Genomic DNA, 27,182 nt, shown 5'->3' on the forward strand with positions numbered 1-27,182 from the left:
AGAACCCGGAGAAAACCCACACACACACGGGGAGAACATGCAAACTCCTTGCAGAAAGGCCCTTGTTCCGAAGTTGTTCCAAACGGGGCTCGAACCCAGGAACCTGGGTCTTCTTGCTGCAAAGGCAATAGTGCTAACCACTACACCAACCGTGGGCCCCAGTTTCTCAAACAATGCAGGAAAATGTTTTAAGAGTGATACAGAAAAAAACAATATATAGGGAAGTTCTGTTTCTGTATGGATGAGACCTGAAACAGCTGGCACGAAAAGAAAATAATATGTTGTTGAGTTTCATATGAGCAGGCTGTAGATCTGGATATAATATCTTGTAGGTGATAATTGTCAGTATTAATAAAAAAAAAAGGTATTACAAGGAGGACAATAACTAGACTGTGTATTTAAACACAGCTTAATTGAACTCTTTAACTTTCTCTTTTGTTTTGGTTTTCCATTCTCCAGCTTCACACACTTCTGGTTCACTCTCTGAGCTCTCATCACCCTCATTTCCAGTCACAGCAGGCAGCAGTTCTTAACAAAATCCACTGTACACCTCCTGCTCAGAGCCAAACAGCAGGCAGAGGAAGTTAACACGTAAGCTGGTGGACATTGTTGAGCATTTGTCAGATAATGAGGAAGATATTTCCCTTAGGAGTTGATACTGGCCTGAATCAGACACTAATGTTGCTCTGTGTCTGCCTGATGTTTTATAAGAGAAAATATATATATGTTCACTAAAACAACTTAATTAAAACAATGATTCTACATCTATGCTGTGTTTACTAGGGATGGGTATCGTTAGGATGTTACTGAGGCTGACACTGATACCAGTAATTCTTATTGATAACGATACTTATCGATGCTTCTATTGAGGCTATCATTAAAACTGTATCAATACTGCTATGATACTGATGCTACATATTGATACTGATACCATCTTTATTGTTTCTTGAGAATGCATTTTATTTACTTATTAAAATGTTATCGACAATGCTATGGTACCGGTTCTGATACAATCCTGATACTTATCTGCACTGGTTCTTCAGAATCTAAATTGGTACTTTGGAGTACTTTTTGAAGAATTAGTAACTACACATTTATTGATAATAATTGTTACCCTCAGTCAAGTGTTATCAGTGTTATTGCCAGGATGCTGCATGAGCACTGCAGTTCTGTTAGCAGCAGCAGAAACATCTCAGAAACATCACGGCACTCTGCATGTCCTCACATTTATAAAGTTCAGTATTTGTAACTTTTTTTTACCCCCATTACCTGCAGCTATTTTTTTACGTAAAGTGTGTTTTAGTTAAATTTAGTGAGCTCTTTAACCTGGTTCCTATGATGACTTGTTTCCTCCATCTGTCTTCACATTAAACAAAATACTTCCTTTGGGCAGCATGGGAATGTAGCCCGGGCGACGTGATCTAAACATGGCTATACTGAGCAACAGAGAGCCTTGTGGAGCTGATGGGCTTAATCAGAATTGTGTGAACTGTGGTTTGCTTGTAACAGACATTCAATGTTGCTTTTAAATGTTACGTACTACTGCTTTAAAATAATAGTAATATAAAAGTCATTCATCAGAATTTGAACTTTTGTTTTGAAGCCTCTCAGATTGCTACTTGGCCTACACAATGCTGATCAGCATTCACATCAACATTGTGCATGCTTTTACCAGCTGTCAGTCACACAAGTGTTGCCTTGTCTGTTTTTTACCTAAATGTGGAAATAATTCACAAAGTTGTGCTATTGAAGAGCTGAAACTAGTCATTGAGACCATTAACTCCTCAGGAGAATGTTTACTGACGTTAAATGAAGTAGCGTTGGGCATGAATATTCGATGATTCACTTCCTTGTTCAAGTTGATCAGTTACTGTGACTATTCGAAATACAAGTGTTTTCTCAGTGATTGCACTATTTCAACTATAATGACTCGCTAATCTGTGGTGCATCTAAGTATCACAAGGTGGCAACAATCATTTAGTTGATGCACTGCATGTGTGTTTGCAGAAGTGATGACATTTCTTGAATGCACCTTGAAGAAGTGATGAACTTTACTCAACATGCTGTGAACCTATGGAATTAGAGTTGTGTCAGTATTTTCAAACAGCACTTTTCACAAATCAAACAATGCTATTCAAGAAGCGAAAAATAAAGATTTAATCATTAAAAAATATTTATTATATATATTTCATTGTTTGAAAATGCACTTGTTCTTTGCTCTCCCTTACTTGTTCTTTGCGCCATGGTTTTTTTTTTGCGGGCGTGCCTTAGGAAGCTGCCCGCCGACTCGTTCCTTGTTGACATCCGTCATAATAATTGTAAGTATCTGACGTTCATAATCTGACAGATGTTAGATATTTACAATTAATTTGTCAGATGTCGATGGGAAAACTTGGGCAGCAAGTTCCAGACAGACAGCGAATTCCATAGAGCTGTCACTCCAAAATGCAGTAACCAATCAGCAGGCGCAAAGAACTAATCAGTGTATTTTGAAAATATTGACACAAATCAAACAAATTCCATATAAACCCAGCATTTCTTATACTAGCTCACATGCTGAAGTTAAAATATTTGAATATTTTTCAAAGAATAGAATTTTTGGAGTAGTAAAATCTAATTTGCCTTCCATTCATATGTAGTTGTTTTTTGCAGCCAAGGGATATAATATACATTTTTACCTCCATATTAGCATCCTCGGGAGAACTGGAAGATTACATCCACTTTTTTTTATACCCAGTTTATTATATGAACAATACCTAATCTTTCTGTATCATAAACATATTGATATTATTTGTAGTTCATCTTTACCAGGTTGTACTGCATTTGAAGTGGTAAAATGTCCTACTGCTGTCACTTCTGTCTTTCACAGTAATGTAGTATCCAGCACACGCAGCCACGTTGTGGTGTCGGAAAGCATGAAGTGGAGCAGCACTTATAATGGGGTCAACTCTCACTTTCTCTATTAGCAGTCACCTAGCACTCCTCAGTCAGAGTGAGGCCAAATCACATACATTAAAGTGCTGTCAGGGTTATTAGTTGTTCCGCCCTCTTAATTGGGCACTACAGATTCTAAGTGTTACTCAACTGGGCCAAATCGTTGCATGGCAGCTGTAGGCTGCGAGAACACCGAGATACCATCTTAATTACAAGTGAAATCAGCGCTCCCAAAGTGGAGTCAGGGGAGCACCTGTGGTCATTCAAGTGTCCCCAGGAAAATGTAGAACAGTTTTATTTTTTCACTGTATCACTCCCTAGATGTTGGTTAAACTTATCCTTAATGTCACCTCCCAGCTACAGCATAGAAAGATAAGCATATCTAACAGAAAGAAAAATCTTCATGAGGTTTCCAGCGACCAAAGTGGACTTAAGCTCTTTAATCTTAGGACCTGTGGTCTTGATAAGAAGTTACTTAAAGCGCCTATGTTTTGAATTTTAATTCATTTGAATCCATTTTTTTTTTATCTTCCTGCAAATGCTGTCAACAATCCTATAATTTCACTATGCACTGGTGGTTTGATCACAAGCTCATCATCTCTGTCCATTTTTTCATTTTTACCCTCTACATCACGTGTGTCAAAGGCCAGTGGGTCTCATCTGGCCTGCAATTGTATGCGGCCCGAGTGATAATATGTCTTTCTGCTCCTCCACTGACACTTATCAAGTTACCTCACCCGTAAAATAATTAAAGAAATTAATTGTGGACTTTGAAAACACAGAGCCAGAGGGGGGTTCTAAGGGCGCTCAGTCTCTCATTTGTGTTTTGCTCCCTCTCGTTTAACTTTATATGTGGAGTAAAAAATATTGAATACAGCACATTATTGGCTAAGATACAGTGCATGACTATAGGCCTGTATGTGCTGTTCTACTGCAATACAGCAGAGACAGGTGTCTCAGGTGAGACAATGGACATTGCATTGCTATACTGCTGATGTCATTGGTAACATCAATACATTTCAACAATAGTTACAGCTCTTCTGCATTTATGTTCTTATGAGTGTGTGAGTACTGAGCTGATGTGTATATAACATTGTCAAAAAAGTATGTCTAGGTAAAGGAATCAATTGCTTTGACTAATACTTTTTAACATCTTTAACTTCAAATGTAATCCCTGGTTTGTTTCTGTATTTAAGCTAATCATATTATTTGACCTAGTCTGGCCCTTGACTTGGACACAGTTTAAATGTTTGCCCCCTCTGTAATTGAGTTTGACACCCCTGCACTACATAGGTGCCACCTGTGTGTGTGGGTGTGTGTTTGAGTGTGTGTGTGTGGGCACAAAATACACCAAATCATGGATCAATTCTCAAACTTGGTGGCATTATTGCTTAGGAGAGTATCTTCAGATGATTAACCTTAGGAGCTGATCGTACAGAGGTCACGGTCAACATGTCTTGCAAAATATAACAAGGCAATCAGAGATGGCCTCTGGCGGCCTCTGTTGTTCATATTGCCAAGTGCAAGTGCGGAAGCATAAACAGACAGACACACAGAGCCACTAAAAACAATACTTCACTCCCACTTTGTGTGGTGAAGTAATATTTCCAAAAATGTGCTATCTTAATTATGAATATATTCCCCATTGATATAATATATCATCACTCATGTCATGAAGAAATCACAGTATAAAAGTATAATAAAAAGTATTCAAGGCCATTTTTACCTCATTACCTCCTTATATCCTTTATAATTATTCTTAAAAGTGGTAGAAATGATGGCATTTTGTCGCAGGATTTATTTCCGTCAAAAATAAAAGAGCTGGTTTCACTGGATGTTCAAATAATATATCGTTAAAATAACTACTTTATGATCTTCCGATAGGAAAGACCCCATCATGATGAGAAGCAACAAATAAAAACAAAGAGGTTCTGCTAACAAACAACAATAGAGATACAATCATCATTTTATATAAATTAACCATTTATTATTGCCCCTTAATCTGTCTATTATTCATCACAAGTTATCTGCAAACAGGTGAAATGCAATATTTCCTTTACTGCCCTGCTCATGTTGTACTGTATCTACTCAGCTCAGCCTCTCTGTGACTCCTTGTTCAACATCTGCCATGTTAATTGCCATCTTGGTCATTGCATAGAGAATGATATGTGTCCAGTATGAGATTTACAGAATTGCACAGTAAAAATGTGAAACCTCCAGCACACATTTACTGTATAAAACAGATTTTACTGTGTAAATGTCATTCATGAATTATGGATTTTAAGAGAGAGAAGAAAGGAGTAGAGGTCATTTATAAAGCTTTCTTTGAAGGTAAAACATTTTAAGAATGAAAAAAATCATCAAGACACACATTACATCCTTTCGATGTACATTTACAGCTGTGGAAAGTAGACACAGAAAAGTTCTCTAAAAAGGCATTTAAATGCTCTTTTCTGTCCATCATTATCACAGTTTCTTGCTGGAAATGTACATTATGTATCCCTGCTTCTCTTCCCTCCTCATTTTTTTGTTCTTTCTTTTCCAGCTGGTGTTGTTCTCAGGAAAACTCAACACCATCGCCAGCATTGTGACCATTTTCTTCCTCTTGGTGTATGCTGCTGTGGATCTAGCCTGCCTCGCTTTGGAATGGGCCTCTGCACCTAATTTCAGGTACCACACTCTCTCTCTCACACACACACACACACACATAAGACACACTAAGAGCTCTTTAGTTTTAATAAAGGCCGATGGCCAACATCTGGTCATGTGACTTTATGTTCCACATTTCATGCACACACGCAAACGGCCCTTTTTCATACATCTGTCACTGTTTGTGTATGAGCGTAAGTAGGTGGTCGCTCGCCAACTGGACGCTGCTATGGCAACAGAGTACTAATTAAAAGGCATAAAAACTGGCCACTCCTTATTGCCCCATATTGAAGAGGGACTAGCAGTAAAACTGCGTGTGGAGACTGAACTCAATGTGAGAGAAAAATTGTGTGGAGATGCTTACTGATATAAATCTAGTGTTTATTTTTGTGTATGTGTGTGTACTTGTATTTATATAGTTGTGAGGTCCAAAAAACATACTAACCAATCCCAGTCTGTGCTCCACAGCTTGAAAGGGCTTTTTCAGGGTTAAGACGTGGTTTCATGGTTAGAGTAAGAATTGGGTTTGGGTTAGGGTTGGGATAAGGCACTTAGTTGTGATGGTTAAGGTTATGGTAAAGGGCTTGGGAATGCATTATGTCTATGATGTGTCCTCACGAAGATATAACAACTAGTTTTTGTGTGTAGTTTGTATTCCTTGGACATTTATAAAAGCTCCCTTAAGCCGTTTTCATTGCACAGTAGCATACCATGAGGATGGACTGTGTGTGTGTGTGTGTTTGTTGCTTGATGATTACATCATGACATTAATACGACCTGATGTTTTGATATTCATTTCATGCTGCAGCTTTTTTATGAGATATTCCATATTTTCTGTTGGTGTCGCACAGAAAACACATTGTCATCCAAATCTTTAATTCCCAAAACTATCCATATAAATCCAATAACTTGTATTGCATTGTACTTTATTTCTATATTTTTTTTAAAGACATACCTCTCTTGATTGAATTCCTCCACAGGCTGTGAAATACATATCAAACATGATAACTGCTACTGTTTGTATTTGTTTACAGAGGAGAGAAACACTTAAAAAACACCATGTATCACTTTATTGTTATGGCAGATTGCCTCCAGCGCTGCATTTGCTCTTATACGTATTCTTCTGCAGTGTTCGTCGGAAATGAGTGGACAGGCGTGTGAGAACGTTTGCGGCTTTGCACATCAAGGACACATCAGTGGTAAAAAAAAAATAAAAATAAAAAATGTGTAAACATACTGCACGTCTGGAAAACAAAGACACTCTCCAATTTATTTTGGTAATATTGATTCAGTGCACAATGGATTTTTTGGGGAAATGTGCTTCAGTTAGAACAGTTAGTCAGATGATAAGTGGATTGAAGTGACTCCAGTCAAAGTCTTGTTTTAGTCTCTCAGAGCAGTATGAGGACTGAATACCCCACTTAGGGCATCGACATGGAGATGAGGAATGACTCACCTTATAGGACGATGTGATTTGACCAAAGCTGCTTCCTTTACTTGATATAGAATTTTATTTAACCTCCTCCAAATTATGGCTAAACAATTTGTCTCATACCTTGTGCTGTATGCTCATTTTGCTACGACTTCTCTGAATGTCATGTTGTCTCCCTTACCATTATTGAACAACAATATACAACTTTATCATGTATCAAAAAGAGTGGCTGTACAGAGGTGACACTAGGTTTCCATTGCTTTCAATGTTTATGTCTCATTACAGGGCCAAGTCACTTGTGGAGCCATAGAATAAAAGAAACAAGTGGTCATTAGGGCTGAGCAATATATAGTAAATGATCTGTATATATATAAATAGCACTTTTCTAGTCTTGATCACCACAAAAAGCGGCTTTACACTGCACTTTTGCCATTCACCCATTACACATGGGTCAGGACAACCGTCAGGAGCAACATGGGGTTAAGGGTCATCCCGAAGGACACATCGGCATGTAAACTGACAGAGCCTGAAATTTAACCCACAACAGCAAATATTTCTAATACAAATTAGGACTGCAACAAGAAATCAATTATAAATTAAACCCAATTTAATTTAATTTGTGAAAAGCATAATATTAGAGGATTTTACCATGTGACGTTGTTACATTTTAAAGGTGCCATATGTAAGAATGTGGCCAAAAACGGTTACTACATTCAAATTCAAAATACCGAGGTCTTTTAGGTTTCGTTTTCTGACGTAACTGGCAACCTGTCGTTGCTCGGCAGCTTAGACTCTACTGACTGCAATGATTGGTAGACGGCGGTAGGTGGCGCCACATGCCAAAACATGATTTCAAAACATAAACATGATTTGCGGTCTGCCAAAAAAACATTTTTAATGCAAATACTTTAGCTGTACTGTTGTTGTTGGTGAGTTCAGTTTGTTATATGAACATTATTCCTGAGTCTCTGTGACATTAGGAGGATTTTATGGCCAGTTGCTTTAGATTTATTACATAATGCACCTTTAAGGACCAACAATAAAATAATGTGTAGTGCTGATTTCCTCAGCACATTTGACCACTACACAGTCACATACTGGACTCTGACTAACTTCTCTGAAAGTTCTGAAAGGGTTTGTTATTCTGACACAGTCTAATCACAAACCCCTGGCACACTAGAAGCAGACAGAGAAGCGACATATAGCAGCTTTTCTATACATCGAACAGCAGCCACCAAAGGATAGATGTCTTTCGATTCAGCTGTTGCTTCCATTTTAAGCAACTTGCTCCCCGGGAAAAAGTTGTGAGATCATATCCTAGTCGTTCACAACATTGTCTGGATTTTGGTTCAGACATTTTTAAATAATCAACCTGAGAAATAGAAAAAAAAGTATGGTAGTTATTCTGTTAGTTATTATTATTATTATTATTATTGTTGTTGTTGTTGTTGTTATGTTCTACAAGCTTTGTGTGCAGCTTTTAAAATAAACTTTGAAATTGTGACTGCATCAACTTAGAATACCACAAGAGTGCACTGTCAACACCAGTTTATGCTGTATACTTCAGTTAGGAATTGTTGTTGAAGAGTGTGTGTGGGTGTGTGTGTGTGTGAGAGAGTAAATAACTCTGCCAGCTCAGTGTCCAGCTCAGTCAGAGTGCCCAGTGTTTCCTCTGGTGCTCTCTGTGCACACTGCTGTGTGCTATCTGCTCAGGCCTCCTTATCGCCGCGTGACCGCTGGCAAAAGGCTACAGGACACAAAGTTAACCGCTAAACTTTTCCCACCGTCCATCTCTCCTCTCCCTGTTGGCCAGGCGACCGAGGGCCCACCGAGCTGATAAGGCTGCTTGTTGTCTGGCCGGCCGCCTGCTTTGAGCCTTCACTCTCTTCACCCCGAGTTGTTAATGCTGTTAGTTCATTGTTGCTTTGTCACCGGGCAAATTTTAACACCAGTTGTTTGTGTTTTTATTTATTTATATATATATATTTTTTGCCGATGCTCTCTGCTGCTTTCACTTTGCTCTCTGCCTGGCTCTCTCCCATGTCTCTTTCCAGGCGAAAATAATTAAAAGCCATTTAGCGCCATCTCTCCCCCTGAGAACTGCTCTGTAATTAGCATAACTAATTTAGCAGAAATATTTCCCTTTCCCTTAAATTCGCTGTTGTGGAAAGGGAGGGATTGGAATTATGATGTAGCGGAAAAGATGTCTGCTTGTTAAGAGTGTGTGTGTGTGTGTGTGTGTGTGTGTGTGTGTGTGTGTGTGTGTTTGCACAGAGAAAATATAGAGTGCAGTGTAATTTGTGGACAGTTTTCAATTTATGTGAGATCAAAGTCAAGCTGGGTGATATTTTCTTTCCCTGATCATTGATGTGTGAGTTTGTCCGCCTATTGGACAATTTTTGTGTGTGTGTGTGTGTGTGTGTGTGTGTGTGTGTGTGTGTGTGTGTGTGTGTGTGTGTGTGTGTGTGTACTTGTATTTGTTACCTATTTAGGACCTTGTCTGGCCTAAACACTGACCATGCAAAGCAGTTCTCATGGAGACCAAAACCTGGTCCCAATGAGGCAGAACCTAATTTCTTTGGAATGGTTTGAGTTTAGGGCCAATAATTAAGTTGTTGCATGGTTAAGGTGAGGCATTTGGACAATAACTGGCTGCGGTTAAGAGGAGAGGAGGGGGGAGAGAAAGGACATGAGGCCAGGTATAGACAGAAGCAAGAGATCAGGAGTAGATATACAACAATTTTATCAAGTTATAAGTTTATACAGGACAGTTACGTCAGTGATGACATGTTTATAGAACTACAATTCCATTTATATAACCAGCAGCAGAGATTGTTGATAATAAAAATGATGCTGATATCGACTTTGTAGCATAATAATAATTATAATGCAGCTCATAATAATAATAATAGCCTTGAAACTAGATCTGGATCCTGCAACATGCAACATGAGGACACAGAGAGAGGGGGGGGAGGAAGGACATACACAAACTAGGGAGAGAAAGAACAAGGTTAATGACATATAATAAAGTCATATTCATACCCTGTGTGAGAGAGTGAGTCTGAGTGCACCACAGGAATCCCACCAGCAGTCTAGGTCTATAGCAGCATAACTAATAACCTTTATCAAAAAGGAAGGTTTTAAATCTAACTTTAAATATAGATAGTGTCCACCACCTGATCATTGGGAGTCATTTGGGAGCTGGTTCCACAGGAGAGGAGTCTGGTAACAGAAGGTTCTGCCTCCCATTCTGCAGATTACAAACTCTGGGAACCACAGGCAGGCATGTCCTGATTAAGTTTTTTGGCCCCAATCTAATTCCGATGCTTTTACTACTGAGTATTTGCCAATACCAAGTCGAGATCCAATGCTTAATTTCTCCTTGATTAGTTGCACAGCTAACCATTTTTGTACTGTCAGTAAAATAAATAGTCTTCCTGGCTTAAGTTTAGAGAGATGCAGAGGAATAGGCAGAAGAGCAGACTCCTGCAGTCCAGGCTGCAGGAGAGAGATAGGGAACGAGTGGGCTTTAGCTAAACCATTGCTGTGTTTGTGTGCAACATGCTGTTATAACAGAATAGTGAACATGTCTCGTCTTTACAAACAGATTGTTTGATACCAGAGCGTTTATATTTTGCACACTGACAAGTGTCGTTGTAAACTGGAGTTCAAGTAGCGCACACCTGCTTTGGTCCCCACTGAAACTAAGATTGTGATTGGCAAATTCCCACATAAAAGTCAGGGATCTTCAGGGAAGATGAATGTCATCACTTCTGCAGAATCTGAAGCGTGTTGAGCTTAGAGGAGTCGCCAAGATGCATTCAAGACATCTTGTAAATTTCATCACATCTGCAAACACGTGCAGTAATTGCTTGCTGCTGCTGCCACCCTGTGATAAAAACTGTACCATAAATTAGGTACAGCCAATGGAGTAGAAATAATTGTATTTATGAATGCAATAATTGAGAAAACATCTGTTTTGTCTCTTTTTAATATACAAATAGTCACAACATGAGTTTGCCTTTGTATAATCAAGTTAATAATCAAATAATCATGCCCATCCCTATCACTAATGACACAAATGAAGCTGCAGCAGGCCCCGTTTGTGTTGCACATTACGTTGTGAATTATGTAGGGAAATGAAAGTGGAACTTTCAGATTCAACTATACTAAGAGTATTTTTTTTTTACATCTTATCAGCAAATCTCTGTCAAAAAAGATAAAAGATCGAGTTCAACAAACTTAACTGCAGAACTCTGTCATGTCCAGACAATGACCTTAGGTCAGCCTGAAAAGTAACAACAGATTCAATGACATATTTACTTTCAGCAGCTTCAGAGTCAAAGGCGTATTTACTTTCAGCAGCTTGGTGCCATCTGATTACCGCTGCATTATGAAAGACCACCCTCAATGTTTTTGTAACAATGTGCACATTTACCAACCGAACCATTATTATTTAAAAACAAAAGCTTCGCCCTCTGCTCGACCTTGTGCTTTTGTCGAAATATGAGTCATAGTGATTTGACAACACTGTGTTATTAAATGAGATTGGGTTGTGTAAAAATCCAGATGGATCATCAGCTGTGTGTGGACAGATGAGAAAAAATGGGGTGTTAGAGGATCATTATCTGTTAATGAAATGGTATGAGTTGATGACGGCTGAGCATAAAGGAGCACTGCTTCACTTCAGATCAGAAGCCTTTTTCAAGATCAGCCTCTTTTGTTTGTCTTGCAGTGTCAGTTTGAAGTCACTGCCGTTTTTCCTTAGATTCACTCGTTGGTATTATTTGATAAACTGTAAACTTTGTTTGATAGTGTTGCACTGACATGAGTAATAGGACTGGAGTTTGCTCACTTGTACAAGTATGGACAATTTCTCAGCCTGTCAAAACTGTGGAATAACGTTGTCTCCTGATGGTGGCAGTCCACAATTTGATGACAAAAAATGTTTCAGGTGATTATTTAAAGCTGCACTGTGTAACATTTGGTGAATTTTCTAGTTGTTGATATTATCCTGCCTCTGTTTGGTCTTCATGAACAAAAAATATCTAACATTTGTATGTGTTATCCTTCATCTGAGAACTCTGTTTAGTCAAACTATCTGAGCTGACTGAGGGAGCATTTATGTGTATACAGCAGCAGCAGAGGAACAGGAACTGTTTATCCTGTCACAGTCATCACCCCTTACATCACCTTCCCCTCTTCTTCTGCAAAGATTTCCAGCAGCAATTTTAACCACACATGAAGCTGCACTATTTAATGGACTCCTCGTTGCTTTTCAAAGCAGGGGAAGAAGTCGTCTTCGACAAGCAGATCACATAATAACAATCTGTCCCGATTGCTCCTCTGGTGTATTTACACCTGTACTTACAAGTGGTCAGGCACTATCCGATTGGGTTTGGGAAAACGCATTTTAATGCCAGGTGTAAAGGGGGCCTTTGGGCTTCCAGTCATACCAGCCAACCTGTTTGCTGTTGTCTTGCTTGATATGCTTGACATACATAAAACAATTCACTTCCTGTGTGCAGCGTGAGCATGTCATAGGGCAACAAGATCCAAACACTGCTATCCTGAGAAACACAGAGAGAGTGGTTTGACTGTAACAGAAATTAGTTATCACAACAGATATGCGTTTTTGCTGATATTGTGAGTGTAGACTACTGTTGCGGAGATTAGAACATTAAGTGAGTCGACCAAAGATGGAGTTTCCTGGAGTCAGAGATGAGTTAAGTTGAAAAGCTCTATTGGAAGCAGCTCAGATCTGAGGAGAACTGAGACAATGCCGAACATAAAACAAGTATGTTAACAGTTTGGCATCCTCTGTCAGTCTGCCTGTGAGTCCCAGAGTTAGGATACTTAAAGGTGCTTTCTCTGCTGATACATGGAGCTGACCTTGGGGAGGACTGCGCAGTAGTGTCAGTCATCTGCCCCAATCCGGTCAGGCTCAGCGAAAACATGAAGAGACGAATTCTGTAGACAACAGTGCTATACCGAGGTCGCTGTGACAACAACAGTTTCGGCAGGCGCCGTCCTGAATTGTTTAGGCTTGTGCTTAGGAATGGGAGCTGATAACTTTAGAGAAGGCCAAATAATGTTTTGCTCTTACAACTACCACGGGCTGAAGGTCCCCAGAAACCAGAAAAAAATAGTAGGAAACATATGGATGAAAGGACTCCCCATCATGTTGTTACCTTGCAGCAAAAATACCTGGGTTCGCGACCCGGTCAGAAAAAGGGCCTTTCTGCATGGAGTTTGCATGTTCACCTATGTCTGTATGTGGGTTTTCTCTAGGTTCTCCAGTTTCCTCCCACAGACCAAAATCATGCAGAGGTTAATTGAACACTCTAAATTTGAACGTAGGTGTAACTATGAATGTGGTTGTTTGTCTCAAAGCGTTGGCTCTGCAATGCTTTCACTCTGTCAGCTGGGATTGACACCAACGACACTCGTGTGGAGGTTAAAGCGGTAGACGATGGATAGATGGATGTATGGAATCCCCTTTAGGACATGAGTTTCTGTTTGTCAAGGGATTTCCAGATGCCATGATGAACCTTGAGCACAAAACCTACTTTGTACTGTAGAGGCGCAGAAAGATAGCATGCTACACTACGGAGCTTAAACACAAGAAATCCATACAAGATGACAAGGAAGAAACAAAAGGTGCTCAGAAATAGAGCTGCATGATATTTTGAAAGAAATAGTCATCAAAATTGTATTTCATTGACGATATGACTCACAATAAATGACCCAATACTGTATACTCAAAGATGCAGACTGTGAGTAACATGCAGACAAATGGTTTTAGTGAAAGCATTTAACATCTTAATGCCCCCTTAAACAAACACAAAGTCAGAGCAAACCAAGAGCTGAAACTTGGGAAACCCTGCAGTTGTTAAACAGTATTTTAAACTGTAATGTTGTTGCAGTTCAACATACAATTATTCTCTCATTTCTCTCCCTACCAAGTAGGTGGGGTATGTTATAGTGTGAGGGGGGTTTAAGTCAAGTATTCTAGGCTGCCATATTAGGAGAAAATTATAAAATAAAAGCACAATTAAAGAACTCATCTTCATCTGTTGCAAGCTCTTGGCTAAAAAAGAGAGAAACAGTTTACGTGGTCCTTGCACTGTTTCTTCCAATCCATTTTTTTCCATTTCGTATGGAACAAGACGTGTGTGTGTGTGTGTGTGTGTGTGTGTGTGTGTGTGTGTGTTTGTGTGTGTGTGTGTGTGTGTGTGTGTGTGTGTGTGTGTGTGTGTGTGTGTGTGTGTGTGTGTGTGTGTGTGTGTGTGTGTGTGTGTGTGTGTGTGTGCGTGTGTTTTTGTGTGTGTAGTGATTATAAACCTTCTATCCCCACTTTCCCTCAATTATGACGTGACTTTTGGCAAAAGGCCGGGTCCCCTCTCTCCATCTTCAGCGCTCTCTGTTTCTTTTTTTTTTAATATCTTGGGAGGACTGGATTGGCAGTGATTACTTCTGGGTCCTTTTTGCTGTGTCAGCTAAGTGACATCAGTCGCCAGAGAAAAAGAGAGCTGGAATGAAGGCTGAGTGTGAGGTGATTGTATAGAAGGGACTGCAGCCGCTGATGATGGAGGGACAGCAGAGACAAAAGAGGTGGGTGGGTAGGTTGGTGGTTGGTGGGTGAGCTTTTATCGTAATTACAGCTGCTCTTCAATGGGATGGAGAGAGAGATAAGATGAGAGGACTGAGGGCACTGCCGTTGCTGAGCGGTAAAGTCAAGAAGAAATAAAAGCAAAGTTGGAGACAGAAGAGTGTAATGAAACCATTCTTTCTCAGCCTCTAACCATCAAACTAATATCATTAGCTGTAGTGACATTCTCTCTGACGCCCATGTGGTTTATATCATTTTTCTTAAAGACAAGACTCTGTGAAATGGCTGATTCATCTGTTTGAATGTAACAAGCCTCAATCTCAACACGGAAACCAGGCCTGTGTGATGCTATATGTCAGAGAACGCTGAAGGGAGAGAAGCTCAGGTTTGATTTGTTTTTTGTTTTTTTGTCATTTGGCTGAAAACAGACAAAATGAGCACTCCAATGTTTCACACTCTCTCAGTACTTAATTGATGAGAAGTAAAACATTTACATATATGGACCTTCAGAATATCAACAGAAAGACAAAAGTGAGGTAAATAACGACAGGAGGAGCTATAGTATCTCTCCAATTAATCTCAAGCTGCTTATTTTAGGTTTCAGTTTTTAACTTATTATAATACTGACAAGATTCTTGAGAGACATTATGAGCTTTATCAGTGCAGTGATATGTTATCTCCCAGTATATCCTCTATCAGAATAATCTATACACCCTATGTTTGCGGAGGTAACTAGGGGGTCCAACAGCATCTGGTATTTGTTTGTTTCACATATTTGTGAACTGAGCAAGTTTGCTTTTCTAACAATGAGGTTGGAACATTCTAATCTCTGGATAACAAATGGAAATGACAGGTCAATATCTGTGTAAAATGATGTATTGGGACAATAACATGAGGAACGTATGAGGATTTTTTTTTTTGAAGATTATTGAATGAATTAAATGAAATAATTAATTCATCGAAGCAGGCAATATAACCTGGCTTTGATTACACAACTAAATCAACTGTTACTTACACTTACAGCACTTCATCATAATAAGCTGTGATTTTACCTGTGGCTGCTGATGTCGCCTTGAACCGGCATTTCATAGCATAGCCACTTCTCCTGTGCTGGATGATCTTTTGTAGGTTTATTTCCAACAAAGTCAAACATAGACACACAGGCTGGCTTCTTCAAATCAAAGGCTTTCAGTCACAAGTGAAGCATTTCCTTGTTCTTCAGAGGAGAAAGTTCTTATAAAATATAAAATATAGATGTGCTGTATGAAAGTGGGGGTGAATGACAAAACTGTGGTGTAAGCAAGAATTTTCAAGACTAGAAAATTGCTATTTAAATACAGACCATTTGCCATTTACCTTTCAAAGTCCTGCCTGCTGCATAAAGCTAAATAATTACTGATCAGAAATGCCAAACTGGAAGTCTTGCACAAAACAATGTCGGACGTCCACATTCTAGTGTAATAAAGAGTAATCATTTGTTCCATAAAATATCAGATAATGTTGAAAAGATGTTCACATTTAAGAAGCTGAAAAATCAGAGCGCTTAATTATATATATATAAAAAAAAAAAATCTGATCAATTAAGAAAATAGAAACAAATACACTAAACACAATAAAGCTGAGACTGAAATGAATTTCATTAGTGTTATAGATCTTTGTACTTGAAAATTGATCAAGTTTAAATAACATGAACGTTTGTGGTGATGAAATGTTGCACCAAAGTTTCATCTTGAGAGGTAAGGCAAAATTGAGTCCACCAAATTTCATGGCAATCCATCCGTGTTTGTCATTTGACATCCCACTCACAAACCCCTGACCAGTCTCAAGGTCAGAGGATAACTAATGTCCCTGCAGGATTCATTCACCCCCCCAGAGAAATTAATGTCTGACTCATTTTTTATGGCAAACCAAGCAGTTGTTACTGAGATGTTTCAGTTTGTGTCAAATTGTTGACCGATCAATAGAGACTGACCGACAGTGGCATATCTAGAGCTGCTTTTTACAAGCTGATGTTAATATTCGATGTTCATAACTCAGTTTTAAGTATTTGACTGAAAAAGCAGCTACAACATATATATATTCTATATTCTAACCTTAGACCTGCTCACCTTTTCCTTATCCCCTGTTATTAGTGAGGAAAACAAATGACAGGCTCCCTGTGTTCTATTCTCTTATGATTTAGCATCTTGGTGGTCTCACCTCCTGCTATCCTCTCGATACATTAGCTCTGTCCTGGGTGGTATAGACCGGTTCTTTTCTCCCTCTTTAAGAGCCTAGATTTGGTCCCTGGAGGAGGCCAGTCGATCATTTGAGAAATGTTGTGTAATTACAACTGTGGCTATTTAAATGGCTGTTTATCTACACATCCACAGCTATTGCAGGGAAATTGGGGTCAAATGCATGATCCTCTAAAAATGTGAGTGTTTCTGCCCGCTGTGTTGCACCCAACTCCATGACCCCTAAAAGTCATTTACACTTAAATGACACACACATGCAAGGCATTGCACATTAAGTACAGCTAATGCACACATCCATATATAAATTCCAGCCCATGCATCAAAACACTAAGAGGTCTGCTGCCAGCAGTAGCTTATCATCCATGTGTGGTGTTTGTTTTAATTGCGTTTGTCCCTGCATTCACACCTAATTTGTTCTGAAGCTGCCATGCAGTCACAAATTAGGAAATTACTCTGTAGGTATGTGTGTGTGAGCAAGAAGTTGTTATGGTTTGTCTGACACTGAGATTCAGACATCATTTTTGCTGTGTTATAGTTTAAAATGTTTCTGTAGTTTGTACTGATGTAAAAGCTTCATTTTCTGACTCTTATCAGAGGCCAGGTTAGCTGCAGCCTGAACTGGAGGCTTAGTTGCAAACACTGAGTGTAGAGATGTGAGTGGTAAAGCTCAGTTTTTAAAAAAAAAATAATGATGTCGAAAGCCAAGCATTAGTCATAACCAGAGCCTCAGCAACAGGCTGACTGAAAGAACAGGATGTTTTTTAACACCATGGCAAAAAATAACCTCAAAATTACCATCAAATTGAGTAAAGGTGAGCTAAGGTAATAACACAGACATTACCAACAAAAAAAATTAGCATGACTCTGGTGTTTACTGCCCGGCTGTGAGAGTACAAGCTCTTAATTCTTCTGTCTCCTTCAGCAGACACGATGTGCTGAAAGTCACTATCTTCAAATTCGATCATGTTTACTCTCCAAAACTTCCAAATAACTTCAACTTATTAAAATGAGTTGTTTCCCTAAGCTGCTTTCACATGAGCTCAAGTGAGAGATAGTCTGAGTCAGACACTTTCACAATAGAGAGAGAATATCTGGAGGCTCCAGGTGGGTGGAGCCTGGTTTGAGCGTGCAAGAGACCGTACACTCAGGACATTATATCCAGAGATTAGGGCAGGTCAGCTAATACCCAGTGTGGGCCCTTAGGCACTTAATGCTTTTAGCCATCTATATTTTAGCACATCTCCACAGCCGACCCTTGTTTTTCCTCTACTGTGATCAAGACATTATTGACAAGGCGAGTGACACTTTTGAGGTTTGGTAACATTCAGATGCATAACAGCGACCTACTCTGCTCACTCTGTTGACAGACCTTAACCCTGACCCTTATGTTGAAGTGCTACTAGCTGTGTTGTTTAGTGGGCGGTAGTGGGTGGACCAACAGTCCAAAGCCGCTAACGAAAACATAAACAGAGCTTGCAACCTGAAAATAAAAATATATTTTGCGAATATACTTGCTCTATCAGTGAAGCCAGTATTTCAGTTGAACAACGTTTCCTTAATTTCTGATGACACTCCAAGGTCATTGTATGATGTAATATAATACATTTGTTTCATATATCACCTTTATCTAAAGCTTTTCACGTCTGCCAACACTGAAATCATCTTAAAAAAAAGGAAAACATTCCTTTTGATGTTTGCCAGTGTTCAGAGTCAAGGCACGAACAAGAATGTGTTGAATTCCAGTCATGTTTAAAGACTATAAGGTGGGATCTGACTGAAAAACATCTGAATTATTGAAATTATTTTCTAAAAATGGACTTGGTAGGTTGGGAATAAGGTCAGATATTGGCAATAATCTAACTGAAATACATTTCTTTGCTCTCAATATAATGAAACTATTAAGTGAAAAAATCCAATATGACTTGCTTTTTCAAATCAAATGGATATCCATTTTATCTACATTTTAGTAGAATTGATTTGAATTTCTATATACACATTCATTTCCTATACTGTTTTCTAAGCCCTGTTTCATATAATTCTCAATTAAAAGCACTGATGTTTAGGAAGTCCCTCTTGAGAGCTCTGTGGTGGGAGGAAGAAGTAAGATATTTTTGTCACCAAATCTACTGAAGAACCACTATAAAGAATTTTACTGTAGAGGCAGAAAGGCATTCAGTGTTGTCTTCTATGAGTCAGACTATGTTTACAAAACACATGATTTATTATTAGAGGTTAAATAAAAAAAAGCTGACAGGGTGGGTAATTTTTTTTTCATGACCCACTGGGATGTATTTAGTTAATAAATGGAGACTGAGGAGAGAATCCTGTGGGACCTCACAAAAGGCATATCTAAACACAACAGAAAAAGGAACGCTTCACGGATTTAATTTGAACCAACCCAGAGCCACATCACTGCCAACTTAGTTCCAGATGGCTTTTCAAGCAGTAAGATAACGTTAACAAGAGCTAAAATGTAAAGCAATGTATCACCAACAAGTCACTGGTGACTTATAGAAACATGGTTGTTTTGCAACCATGCAGTTTTGCAGAACACAATTTTCACAACTGTGATAAGCACAACAAACTAAGATGGGTGATTCCACTCTTATCAGACAAGAACATAGCCTTGTCTGATAAATCTAGATATCTGCTGGGAGTGCTGATAGTAGAATCACAATTCAACATCATCTGCATCAGCATAAATCTGTGAACCCGGTTTTCCTTGTGTCAACAGCTCAGGCTGCTACTGCTGCTGGTGTAATGTTGTTGGTTTCTTGACACTATTAAGGCCATTGAAGCCAGTGATTCATGGTTTAAATGCCACAATCTGAGTTTTTTTGGGGATCATGTTCATCCTTTTATGGCCACAGTTTACTGTCATAATATCTTCTATAATATGTGTCACAAAATCAAAGCTTGTTTCAGGAACTCCAGTGACCTCCACAGTCACCACATCAATCAATGCTATGAACAACTGAGATTGGCAAAAAGGGGACTTAATAAAGTAAATAAATAATGTAAAGGTGTTGTAGCTTTAATGGCTCAAAAATCACAATCAATGGTAAACTAAAATACAACTATAATCCCCCAATTTTGTTGACTCAGAAGATCTCTAATCTCACGCTCACTCTATTGATGGTCATCACAACACAGCTTTGTGGTTGTATAATGCTGTAACCTCATCCTTTCTGCTTTATTATATCCCATAATCATTGTGCATGTCTGTCTGTGAGAATGAAAGCAATGGTGCTGCGGGCAAACAGCATTAACCATGATGCAATTTTAGGGGAATAAACTATAAAGACATAAGAAATAAGTATAGTAGACATTTTGTGATGATCAGCTGATGCTCAGTCATATTACAGAATACATTTTACTGAAGCGATCTTGCCTTTGCAGCAAGAAGACCCGGGTTCAAGCCCCAGTTGGAACAAGGGCCTTTCTGCCTGGAGTTTGCATGTTGCATGTATGTGTGTGAGAGAGAGAAACTGCAGTGTTTTGTTACATCGTAACACTTGTTATTATAAGTTTTATATCCTCTATTCTAACAACCCTGCTTTTATGGAATAAAACGTACCTCATGTAAGAGTTCACACACCGGTATCACCTGTTGAGTGTTATTTATTTTGCAATTTTCCATCCTAACTCTGACCTCTCCTTTCTTCTACTCTCAGGCCGACCTTCCGTTACTTCACGTGGCACACATGTGTGCTGGGAATTGTGGGTTGCGCCATCATGATGTTCCTCATCAACGCCATCTATGCCTCAGCCAGTATTGCCTTTATGCTGCTGCTGCTCCTGCTGATTCACTACCTCAGCCCCACATCCAGCTGGGGCTACATCAGCCAGGCTCTCATTTTCCACCAGGTCTGACACGCTCACGCACGCACACACACGCACACGTTTGCACAGCTATACTTTTAGGGATTCCTATTGACTTCCATTCATTTTGACAGCCTAAACAAAGTCATATCCACAACAACCTTAACCATAACCAGCTAATGTCTAACCCTAACTGTAACCTAAGCACAATTCAAATTTTAGCCCTAAACGTAAACCAGTTTCTCAGAAATTAGGTTCTGCCTCATTAGGACCTGGTTTCATAGACATAATACATTCCCTAGCCCCTAACCCATACCATAACCATCAAAAATACCCTAACCACAAACAAAACCAAGTCCTAGCCTATTAACAGCTTTTTTTTTTTTTAAGTTAAGTCAAATTCACAAAATGTGCTCACTTCCTTTGGTTTATCATTTAATTTTAAGTATTTGTCACACACACAAACAAAAACACACACACTCATTATCTTTGTGATACCTACTCTTGATCTTAAAGATTTTAAGGACCAGCAAAAATGTAAGGTTCTATAGTATCACTCAAAGTGGTCCCCACGAAATGAGAAGTACAAGTACATGTACACACACTCTCTCTCCCTCTCTCAAACAGCTTTGTCATTACTTGAGCAACTAAAATCTCATCCCCCCAGGTTTACAAGGGCCTATGCCTCTGCCAAGTAATCGTTCTATCAGGTTTAAAGAGACATGCACACACTCATACACATACGCACAAAGACAAACAGACCGGTGTCTCTCTTAGCCAAGTGCTTTGCATTTAGCCAACACACACACACACACACACACATCTGCCCTCCCTTTCTCCCACAGATACACAGAACGGCACCTTGTCATTTCTACAGCAGCTATCTATCATGTTTATATCGCGTTTACCAGACATACACACACACGCACACATCTGGATCTTTTCTCTCACAGAAGTTTTCTCCATTTATGACACAGATACACGCACACACACAGAGCTTCGCAGCATCCAGCTCCCAGTGTCCTCTGTCCTCGGAGCCTGTTGCTCTCAAGGAGATGGGGCACTGTTGCCAGGTGGGCCTGTTGCCGAGGGGAACGGTTGCCAAGTCTGTGGGCAGGGGTTATGGGCCCAGAGTGGCTGGGTTTGCCAAAAGCTTGTCAAGAGGCTGAGCATTATTACAACCACTTAACTTATTGTGCTTTCCTGCCTCATCCTCCCTCCCTTCCTCTCTTTTTCCACATTCTGATTTCTTCATCTTCTCTGATGTTTTTCACAACATGAGAAAGAAGCTGGGAGCAGCAGCAGAGCCAGAGTTGTGGCTGGGACTATGACCAGCCAACCCGGTACCCATTTTACTCGCATATGCAATAATAAGGTGATAAGCACTCTTGTTATCTTGGATATACTTAAGCAACTATACAAATACTATTTGTAGGGTTACACATATTATGTGAAATAAAAACAAACAGATGCAAAGATTCCACACAGATTAGAAAGAAAGCAGATGCAAAATGACCTCAAACTCAGGCCAAACATTAGTATAAGGAAGTCATAACATGGCAGGTGTGTTTTTTTCTTGTACTTTTTCCTCTCTGACTGCTTAATCTGAAATATCTTTATAACTATGTTCCTACATGGTTGTTAAAATACAAATTTCATCTAGTAAAGGCTTTACTTTTTTTTTATGATTACCGGCTCGGATGCAAGTGGTGTGTCTGTGTGTCATTTGCCTAACATTGATGGAAACCTGATAAAGTAATGGGCTCCTGTCTCCTTATTGATGTTGATATTGACGTGAGCCGAAGTCTAAATATTTTTTCTTCATATAGTACATGTAGTAAACTAGATTAACTATACACATAAACTGTGCATTTCAATTAATTATATACTTTATGTTTTATAGTCAAGATAAATTCCACTTCTTGGCCAGATTGCGTTTCTCCATGTCGTAAACTCAACTGATAAGGCATCTGAACCATGAATGTATAGGAATGTGACATTTAAATGACAACTGTTTTCCGCCATCTCATGTATCAGCATCTAATTGCTCTTACGGAACATGAACCTTGTCACACAATGTTTTTTCCACTAAGATCTGAACTGGTTTCTGTATGGCTTGGAGACAGGAGTGACCAGGATGGACAGGATTAGAAATGAGTATGGCCAAACCATTGAGATGGTTTGGCCATGTGCAGAGGAGGGATAGTGGTTATATTGGACAAAGAATGTTGAAGATGGAGCTGCCGGGCAGGAGGAAAAAAGGAAAAAAGGAATTTCACAGAGAAGGTTCATGGATGTTGTGAAGGAAGACATGAAGAGGACACAAGAGATAGAGCAAGATTGGAGGCAGATGTTCCACTGTGGCGACCCCTAAAGGGAGAAGCTGGAAGAAGACGAAGCTGCACTGGTTTCTATGACAGTTGGATACACGAGGGTGACTGCCCAAGGCCATTTGGACTCTTTTTAGTCTTTTTTCCCCATGTAACCTTCTTAACCCACTTCTGGAAATGAGCCCGGTCCAATTTAAGACAATTTATGGGCTGCGAAGAGGAGGCTGCATGTGTGCAATGTTTATGTCTTACACATGCTCTCATCTTCTGTTCCTGCACCTTTCAGCAGTACTTGGTATGGCTGGGTGCCAACTGGGTGACATTGAAGCAAGGATAGTAGACACAACTGCCTGCAACAACAGCAAAAAAAAAACACAACTGGAGATAACGGGAGGCTGACAACAGTGTTAGGAAGAGAAAGAAAAAGACAAACTGAGGCAAGAATCACTGATAGTATCACAGGAGTTAAAAGACAGAGACAGAATATAAGCAGCGAGAAGAGATGAGTGATCGAAAAAGTAAGTGATTGATGGGACTAAAGCGACAGAGAAATGATGATAGCCTGATGGATGAGAAGACTGGGGAATGGAGAGATAAAGAGAGACAGATGATCAGATGAATGGAGGCAGTGGGGCTTTGTCTTTGGGTTATTTGTATTTTTAAAAGAATTATTGGACAGGACCATAAAAACAGTGGATTATTATGGCGGGTGATTATGATGTTAACAGTGCTGGTTGCATCTTCAGGTTTTCTTTGAGCTTTGACCATGATAAATGGTAAATGATCTGTATGGTCTGCTTTTCTAGTCTTGATGGTCGATCAAAGCAGCTTTACACTACAGTTTTGACATTCACCCATTCACACACACTTTCATACAGCACATTTTCTATCACTCATCTTTCATAGCCATTCACACGCTGCCAGCACAGCCAAGGATACATGACATGGAGCCGGGAATCAAACCCACAACCTTCAAGTTGAAAGACGACTCACTCTACCACTGAGCTACTGACGGTCCTGGATATAAAAAATGGACGGAAGTATCAGGAAGTAAAAATATATTGAATAGGCACCAGGGGCAGCTCTGCTGGTTGCAAAACTTGGTCTGTTTAGTCTGAAGTCTGTGGGAAGATTTGCATCTTCTTCTCACTTCAAACATCAGTAAACATGTTTATGAGGAGTTATTGGGCTTAATAACCTAATTCAGGCCTTATTCAATTGAGCATGATGTCAGTTTTGTAAATTATCATCTCAAGGCTCACGACCAGTTGCTACTTGGCTTTGACCAACCATGAGCTAAGCTTGATGAGCATAGGAAGATTTTTTGCCATATAATTTGAGATGAGATTCACTTTTATTTAATTTATATACAAAATGGGGTTTTGCATCTCACCAGAAGTGCAACAAGCAGAAAGTGCAAAAAATATGATATGTGCAGAATTAAATTTAAGTAATTTATAGATAGACAGTAATATGCAATTGTTGGGTATATATGAATGGGTTAATGGGATGCTATTTATACAAGTGAGCATTATAAATATATTGTACAGACTATTATTTACAGATAAAGTGCACGGAATAGGCTCTATTGTAGACATATGGATAATAGGTCATATGGATTATATATACAGATTACAGAATAATATACAGGTTGGTAGATTATTGAAGTGGTATGAACATTCTACATAATAAATAAGCATACATGTGTAGAGTTCTTTGGTGGGCAGAGTTCAGAAGGGAGGTGGCGTTCTGGAGGCTACTGAGGCGCCTACCGGAGCGCAAGGGGACAAACAGTCTATGTGTAGGGTGGGAGGAGTTCTTGAGGATGCTGCGGCGAGCTTGACACAAACAGTGTTTCCTCTGGACATCCACTGTGTAGTTTTGACCACCCTCTCTAGCACCTTACGGTCTGTGATGGAGCAGTTTCCGTACCAGACTGTAACACAGCTGGTCAGGATGCTCTCGTAGAAGGTAGAAGTTCCTCAGAATGTCTGAAGACAGGTGGTGACACTTCAGTATCCTCAGGAAAACGAGGCGTTGATGAGCCTTCTTGACCAGACTGGAGGTGTTGGTGGACCAGGAGAGGTCCTCTGTGATGTGGGCCCCCAGGAACTTGAAGCTGGAGACACATTCAACAGCCATCCTGTTGACGTGAATGAGGTTGTGCGTGTTTCCTATTCCTCTCCTGAAGTCCATGATGGGCTCCTTTGTTTTGCCTTTGGTGTTTAGGAGCAGGATGTTGTCAGCGCACCAAGCGGCCAGATGCTTTACCTCCTTTCTGTGGGCTGTCTCATCATTACTGATGAGGCCAATTACCGTCGTATCATCCGTAAACTTAACAATGGTGTTTGATCCTTGCACAGGCCTGCAGTCGTGGGTGAAGAAGGAGTAGAGGAATGGGCTCTGCACACAGCCCTGTGGTACACCTGTGTTGAGTATGATGGTGCTAGAGCTGGTGTGTCCTGACCTAACAAACTGAGGTCTGTTTGTCAGAAAGTCAATAATCCAATGGTGGAGAGAGGTGTTGAAGCCTAGGTCACCAAGTTTGGTGTTTAACTTCGAGGGGTTAACTGTGTTGAATGGTGAGCTGAAATCAAACAGCATTCTTGCATATCTGTTATTATTGTCCAGCTGTGTGAGCACAGAGTGCAGCACAGTGGAGACTGCATCTTCTGTGCTCCTATTACCAATTGGTAAGGGCCCAGTGTGGGTGAGGCAGTTCTTCATGTATGCAAGGACCACTCGCTTGAAGCACTAATGGGTGCTATTCAGGCACATTGGGCTGGAGTGTGTTGGCCCTGGGACAATAGAGGTGTCTTTGAAGCATGCTGGCACAGCTGCTTGGGCGAGGGACAGGTTGAATATATCCATAAAAACCTCTGTGAGCTGTTCCGCACATGCTCTAAGCACACGCCCGGGGGTGCCGTCTGGACCAGCAGCCTTTCGGGTGTCTAGGGTCGGATTTGGAGAAGTGTTCCTCTACCTTGTGCTTGTAGCAGTGCTTGGCCTTGATGATGCCCCTCCTCAGGTTTGCCCTGGATATGCTGTAGGCCTGTGCGTCACCTGATCTGAAGGCAATGTTGCGTGCCTTCAGCAGGAGCCGCACCACCTTGTTCATCCATGGCTTCTGGTTTGGGTATGTTGTGATCTGTTTCTATGTTTCACACTCAGCACAGTAATCCAGCACAGAGGAAGAGCAGATCTGTGTGAGAGCCACAGGTAGCCTGAGAAGCAAACATACTCCAGTCAGTGTGATGGAACTTGTCCTGAAGTACATTGTCTGTCCCCGCAGGCCATACTTTGATGGTTGTCACTGATGGCTTCACACGTTGGATGGGTGGGGAGTACTTGGGGATGAGGAACAAAGAAAGGTGGTCTGTCCCAGGTGGGGGGGGGGGTTGTGGTGTATGCTCCTGCAATGTTTGAGTAAACAATGAACCAAACTTTTGTTTCCTCTTGTATTGCAGAAAACATGCTGGTGAAATTTAGGGAGCACTGTATTTACGTTAGAGTGGTTAAAATCACCAGCAACTATAAATGCAGCCTCTGGATGAGCAGTCTGTTGTTTTCTTATGGCTGTGTAAAGTTCATCATTGCAGCTTTGGCATCGGCATCTGGGGGGATGTAGGCTGCAGTTACGATAGTGGAGCTGAGCGTTCTAGGCTGATAGAATGGCCTACACTTAACCATTAGAGACGCGAGGTTAGCTGAGCAGTGTCTCCTAACAATGACACAGTTTGTACACCAAGCTTTGATATAAATGCACAGTCCCCCTCGTCTGGTCTTACCGGAGTCACCTGCTGTCCTGTCTGCTCGGAGTGTGTGCAGGCCGGCTAACGTGATTGCATTGTCCAGTACGTTGTTTAACCATGTTTCCATGAAAATCATGATATTACTGTCCATGAGTCTCTTGGTTTGGGTGATGAGGTCGTAACTCATCCATTTTGTTCACCAAGGACCACACGTTAGCAAGGACAATGCTGGGTAACCGGTGTGGTGTTAGCATTAGCTTGTTTACCTCCATGCTTGCATGGTCCTGATACCGCCTGCGAGCATTTCCGCCCGGCCGGGTTGAGTGCTTAGCTTCGGGGGCTCTGGAGATCTCAGGAATGAGTCGGAGATTGCTAATCGTCGGGGAGGTTTAATCCAAAATCCAAAAGGTCAGG

General features: G+C 40.2%; 1 protein-coding gene across 1 annotated transcript in view; it reads left to right on the forward strand.

The window, feature by feature from the left end:
- Positions 1 to 27,182, forward strand: part of LOC310924804 (solute carrier family 12 member 9) — a gene marked incomplete at its 5' end in the record, with an annotated part of 92,269 nt that overhangs the window by 54,512 nt on the left and 10,575 nt on the right. The window contains 2 exons of the mRNA XM_083886642.1: positions 5,480 to 5,604; positions 20,539 to 20,731. Of these exons, the coding sequence (XP_083742768.1) occupies positions 5,480 to 5,604; positions 20,539 to 20,731 (318 nt within the window). The remainder of the gene's footprint in view (positions 1 to 5,479; positions 5,605 to 20,538; positions 20,732 to 27,182) is intronic.

The sequence above is a fragment of the Microchirus variegatus genome (assembly GCF_963457635.1).
Source record: "Microchirus variegatus genome assembly, chromosome: 3".
Lineage (NCBI taxonomy): Eukaryota > Metazoa > Chordata > Actinopteri > Pleuronectiformes > Soleidae > Microchirus > Microchirus variegatus.